This window comes from Ostrea edulis, chromosome 6 (assembly GCF_947568905.1).
Source record: "Ostrea edulis chromosome 6, xbOstEdul1.1, whole genome shotgun sequence".
Taxonomy (NCBI): domain Eukaryota; kingdom Metazoa; phylum Mollusca; class Bivalvia; order Ostreida; family Ostreidae; genus Ostrea; species Ostrea edulis.
In genome coordinates, this window is record NC_079169.1 from 25,741,578 (window position 1) to 25,747,933 (window position 6,356).

Consider the following 6,356-nt stretch of genomic DNA (forward strand, 5'->3'; position numbering starts at 1 on the left):
TGTCTCAACTACTACCCCCCAAAGTTGTTGAAACATTATGTGCCTAATAGCTGAATGAACATGGTATCTGCGGAGTGCCCTGGGATAGCATTCCCTGACACCTATAGTTTAATAACCACAGCAGGGGGTGTAATGTCTATATCTTAAATAGTTAATTCAGATTAAATGTTTTCCCACACTTAGGAATGTGCTCTATCAGCGAAAGCTATATATTTAGTATTAAGTCAGTAATTGATGTTGACAGCCTCAGCCACGCGGTTTGTGAAATTGCTTAGTTATGTAGTTTAGAATTAAAGAGTTGAATTGGACAGACGCGTTCCTCTTATGAGTGTCTAGAGCACGACAATTACGGACAGTACATTGGCGACGAGGATAAAAAAAAATTGCACAATGGCAAAGGCATTGCAGCTACCTGCAATAAGTCCGTTTGATGTAAATGGTGACCAAACCAGTGTCTCACAAAGGTGGGATAAATGGAAGAAAACTTTTGAGTTCTACCTAACAGCGTCCGGCATTACAGATAAAGCGCAAAAAAGGGCTCTGTTTCTGCATTCAGCGGGAAGTGAAGTTCAGGAAATATTCGATACCCTCGGTGATACGGGAGACGACTTGGAGGGCGCTAAAACGAAATTGGATGAGTATTTTCAACCAAAACGGAACATAGCGTTCGAGCGCCATTTGTTCAGAAATGCGGCACAAGGTGAAACAGAGAAAATCGACAGTTTTGTGACTAGGTTGCGCAAGTTGGCCGTGACCTGCGAGTTTGAAAAGCCAGATGACAATATTCGCGACCAAATCGTTGAAAAGTGCAAATCGTCAAAATTAAGGAAAAGGCTCCTAAAGGAAAAGGAACTAACTTTGAAAAACGCGATGGATATAGCCCGAGCTGGCGAAATTGTAGACGAGCAAGCAGACAGATTTAAGGGCAGTGAAACGTTTTCAAACTCTGATGTTAATACTGTCAGACCGTCGGTGAATCACCCAAAAAGGTACGGGAGTGAGAAAAGTTCACAGAGGGATGCCACGTGTTTTCGTTGCGGGCGCAAGGGCCACATTGCAAGGAATTGTACAATCACTAAGGACAAAAATTGTAATAAGTGCGGAAAAAAGGGACATTTCGCAAAAGTGTGTAAAACGAAATCGGATACCCCGCGCACAAAAGCAGGTAGGGACCGCAGTACAAAACATGTTCATTTAGTACAGAGCGAATCTTCGGAGGACGAGTTCGCGCTTGCCGTGCACGACAAGTATACAAATGGCATGATAGACATTAATGTGGGCGGAGCTACAGTGCAAATGCTAATCGACTCTGGCGCTACCTGCAACATCGTAAACTCCGATATATGGAGCGCCATCCGCGCTAACAACGAGAATATGTCCCTATCGAGAAATACCAAAAGATTGTTTTCTTACGGATCAAAGGAACCACTACAAATACTAGGAACTTTTCAGACAGTTGCAAAGTATGGGTTACGTGAAACATCTGCAGAATTTGCTGTCGTTAAAGGTGATTATATTTCCTTACTAGGGAAGGATACAGCAGTCGAGCTAGGAGTTCTACGTATTGGAGTCGAGGGGTCAGACCTTTGTTCTGTTATAAGCGAAATAGATAAGATCGTTGCCACAAGGAATACTGTTTTCGATGGAGTAGGGAAGCTTAAAGATTTTCAGCTTAGAATTCATGTTGACAAAACCGTGACTCCAGTAGCACAACCGCTACGACGCTTACCATTTAATGTAAGAAAAAGCGTGAACAAGAAGCTTGAAGAGCTGGAGAAGATGGACATAATTGAGAAGGTAAACAACCCCACGGTTTGGGTATCACCACTTGTCGTTGTGCCAAAGAAAAACGGGGAAATTCGAATTTGTGTCGATATGAGACGGGCCAATACTGCAGTTCAACGTGAACGATACCCGATCCCGACGGTGGACGAAATGCTGGAAGACATGAATGGCAGCAAGGTGTTCTCCAAGCTTGATTTACGTTGGGGATACCACCAGATAGAGCTGGACGAGGAATCAAGGGAGATAACTACGTTTGTGACACACGAGGGCCTCTATCGCTATAAGCGCCTCATGTTTGGAATTTCCTCAGCATCCGAAATCTACCAAAGGGTGATAGGGCAAGTCATTCAAGGAATTGAAGGAGTCCGAAATTTGTCTGATGATATAATTGTTTACGGAACAGACGAGGTGGACCATAACAGGAAGCTTACAAAAGTGCTTGACAGATTGGCAGAGAAGGGACTGACTCTAAATAGAGAAAAGTGCAAATTCGGTCTGTCGAAAATTGTATTCCTCGGACACGTGATTTCGTCAGAAGGAATCCGGCCTGACCAAGAAAAAGTCCAAGCAGTATCAGAGACCAGGACGCCGACGAATAGTTCTGAAATAAGGAGTTTTCTTGGACTAGCTAATTACTGCGGGCGTTTCATACCGAATTTTTCGACGATTGCAGCCCCACTACGCGAGCTAACAAGGAAGAGCACGCACTGGAGGTGGACGCAAAAACACCAGGATGCGTTTGACATGCTTAAAAAAGCCCTTGTAAGTGCTGAAGCACTAGCATACTACAACCCAAAAGCCGAGACGAGGATAATAGTGGATGCAAGTCCCGTAGGACTGGGAGCCATACTAGCACAGAAACAACCAGACGGATTGTTTAAACCAATTGCATATTCAAGTCGATCTCTAACCGATGTAGAGCAGAGATACTCACAGACTGAGCGCGAAGCGCTGGGTGTAGTGTTCGGTTGTGAAAAGTTCCACATGTACATATACGGACTAGAGTTCGAAATCTGGACTGATCATAAGCCACTGACCTACATTTACTCTCCAAAGTCAAAACCACCAGCCAGGATCGAGCGATGGATTTTGCGACTACAGCCTTATAAGTATAAGATCGTCTACATACCTGGACCAAAGAATGCTGCTGATGCTCTATCGAGATTGAGCCGAAATCGGGTTGGTCGAATACGTCACATTGCAGAGGAGTACGCGTATTTCATCGCAGAAAATGCTGTACCAAAAGCACTGACCATCCAAGAAGTTCGTCAGAAAACATCGGAGGACCCAGAACTCGCGGAGATTATGAGGAAGATCAAGACGGGGGACGGCCGTCTGAGTCCAAAATTTCGTACCGTGGAGGCGGAGCTTTCAGTCGTTGACGGAATAGTATTACGTGGATCGCGCATCATATTGCCCAAGTGCCTCAGGAGGCAAACAGTATCCCTGGCCCACGAAGGACACCAGGGTATTGTCCGGACGAAACAGAGACTAAGAGAGAAGGTATGGTGGCCAGGTATCGATATAGAAGCCGAGCGATTTGTCAGAGCGTGTCATCAATGCCAACTTTTAACAAACAGCAATAGACCCGAACCAGTTCGAACAACTGTTTTACCTGACGGGCCATGGCAGGATCTGGCTATAGACCTTATGGGACCGTTTCCCTCTGGGGAATACCTATTAGTCGTTATAGACTATTTCTCCCGATTCCAGGAAGTAGCCATAATGAAGAAGATAACTAGCGAGAGGATCATCTTCCAACTTGAAAGTATGTTCGCAAGGCACGGCTTACCTTACAGCATGCGGAGTGATAACGGACCGCAGTTTGTGTCGGAGGAGTTTAAGGGATACCTGGATTTAAATGGTATCAAACACATTCGGACCACACCATACTGGCCGCAAGGGAATGGGGAAGTAGAAAGGCAAAACCGAACATTACTAAAAGCTATAAAGGCGGCAAACGCGGAACGTAAGGATTGGAGACGAGAATTACCAAAGTTCTTACTTGCGTATCGCACGACCCCGCATTCTACAACTGGAAAAAGCCCTGCAGAGTTGTTGTATAACCGGAAAATCCATACCAAGTTACCAGAGATGAGTAAAAGGATCGATCACCAAGAATTACGAGAAACAGATGCGAGACAGAAATTCAAATTCAAAAGAAGGGCGGACGAGAGGCGTGGCGCCGTAGAGTCCAAAGTTGAAATTGGCGACACAGTTGTACAACGTCAGCCTAAGCGCGATAAGCTGTCAACCGAGTTCGCGCCTGAAAAGTTTGTCGTGAGGGAGAAATGCAGGAATGCAGTGACACTCGAAGATGAAAATGGATCATCAGTAAAGCGAAACTGCACAGCTGTAAAGAAATTCATATCGAACCGCGAAAATGAAACAGAATCGCGTGAACCGGAAATTAGCGCAGAAGAATCCGGAGATGAATCTGATAAAGACCGTTCTGTCACAGATACCGTAAGACCATCCCGGGAACACAAGCCACCTGCGTATCTAAGAGACTATGTGACCACTTGAGGAAAAAAGGGACCTGACTTATTATTATTAGATTATAATTTTCTGACTTCTTAGATTAGTTATTAGATTATAATAATTTTGTTTTGATGTTATAAAAATGAGTTTGTTAGCATTTTAAAATTTAAATCAACAGGCTGTCATTTCTAAAATTTTAAAAATTTGCTTTTGTCTAAGGTGAAGAGGGATGTAATGTCTATATCTTAAATAGTTCATTCAGATTAAATGTTTTCCCACACTTAGGAATGTGCTCTATCAGCGAAAGCTATATATTTAGTATTAAGTCAGTAATTGATGTTGACAACCTCAGCCACGCGGTTTGTGAAATTGCTTAGTTATGGAGTTTAGAATTAAAGAGTTGAATTGGACAGACGCGTTCCTCTTATGAGTGTCTAGAGCACGACAATTACGGACAGTACAGGGGGTAACAGTGTTTATTTTCCAAAGTAGTTGAATGATTGTCAAAGGTTTGTGACGTACATGCATGCATTATTTGCTCAAACGAATCATGAATGAAATTGATGTAGACCACTACGTCATCAGCATGACCGGATCTAGAAGGAGCAAGCTCAATCTAATTAAAATAGGGGCAAGCTAGCACCCCCACGACGTAAATAATAGGAGACACCTTAAATGAATTGTTGTTAGTAGTTGTTTTATATGAGCTGGTTAGATTTATTTTTGTAAACTGTGATGCAATATTCATGTTTGACCATTAAATAAAAGTAGCAAAATGGTCTTGTAAAGTATCATTTAATGTAGTATCATTTAATGTACAGTTTAGAAAAACAAGATTACAAGGCAGCACTCTTAAAATATAAAAGAACCCAAGCACTGAAGGTTCATGTCCTGGTATTGGTAAATTTCTATAATAGTTATAATTTGTATATTATAATTATTAAATTTTATTTTACATAGATAACAGGAAGAATTAGAGATTTACTTTAACTCCACTCTGTGCGATCTTCTTGCAGTCTGATTAAAATGAGAGAACTGCATTTTAAGGTATCTGATCCACACATACCCATCTGAAAAAGAATTTGCATTTTTAAGTACGACAAAACTTGGTATCAAATGAAAGTTAATTAGCATACACAGTGATTCACCAAATGAAATTTCAAATTGATAAAACATAAGAAATGTCTACCATTGCAATTAACATTAACCCTTATAAGAAAAACACACTTCTGACACACAAAAAATAAAATATAATTTCCAAAGAAAGCTCATGGTGAGAGGATTCGTATTACCATGATCTTTCAAAATATGCAAAAAGTAAAGGTCACCATACAAATGATGAAAATCTTTAATTTAAAAAAATCTGCAAGGGGAGATAACTCCGATAAAAAAAATATAATTTACTATGACTATATCTAGACATCAGCTATTTTCTCTCAACTAACTTTATCTCACTAAAACTTTGACATTTTGTTTTCACAATAGATTAAGTGCTACAGATATTGACATTTTTAAAGACTGTCACGGGGAGAGAGGTTGAATGAGGGACTGACTGTCACGGGGAGAGAGGTCGAATGAGGATCTGACTGTCACGGGGAGAGGGGTCGAATGAGGATCTGACTGTTACGGGGAGAGTGGTTGAATTGAGGGTCTGACTGTCACGGGGAGAGAGGTCGAATGAGGATCTGACTGTCACAGAGAGAGATTGAATGAGGGACTGCCTGTCACGGGGAGAGAGGTCGAATGAGGATCTGACTGTCACGGGGAGAGGGGTCGAATGAGGATCTGACTGTCACGGGGAGAGGGGTCGAATGAGGATCTGACTGTTACGGGGAGAGTGGTTGAATTGAGGGTCTGACTGTCACGGGAAGAGAGGTCGAATGAGGATCTGACTGTCACAGAGAGAGATTGAATGAGGGACTGCCTGTCACAGAGAGAGGTCGAATGAGGATCTGACTGTCACAGAGAGAGGTTTAATTAGGAACTGACTGTCACAGAGAGAGATTGAATGAGGGACTGCCTGTCACGGGGAGAGAGGTCGAATGAGGATCTGACTGTCACGGGGAGAGGGGTCGAATGAGGATCTGACT

The 6,356-nt window shown here is 42.5% G+C and overlaps 1 protein-coding gene across 1 annotated transcript; it reads left to right on the forward strand.

The window, feature by feature from the left end:
* Positions 1 to 390: 390 nt before the first annotated feature.
* Positions 391 to 4,311, forward strand: LOC130047226 (uncharacterized protein K02A2.6-like). Its single transcript, XM_056141834.1, has one exon. It carries the CDS (start codon positions 391 to 393, stop codon positions 4,309 to 4,311), a length of 3,921 nt encoding a protein of 1,306 aa, XP_055997809.1.
* The last annotated feature ends 2,045 nt before the right edge of the window (positions 4,312 to 6,356 follow it).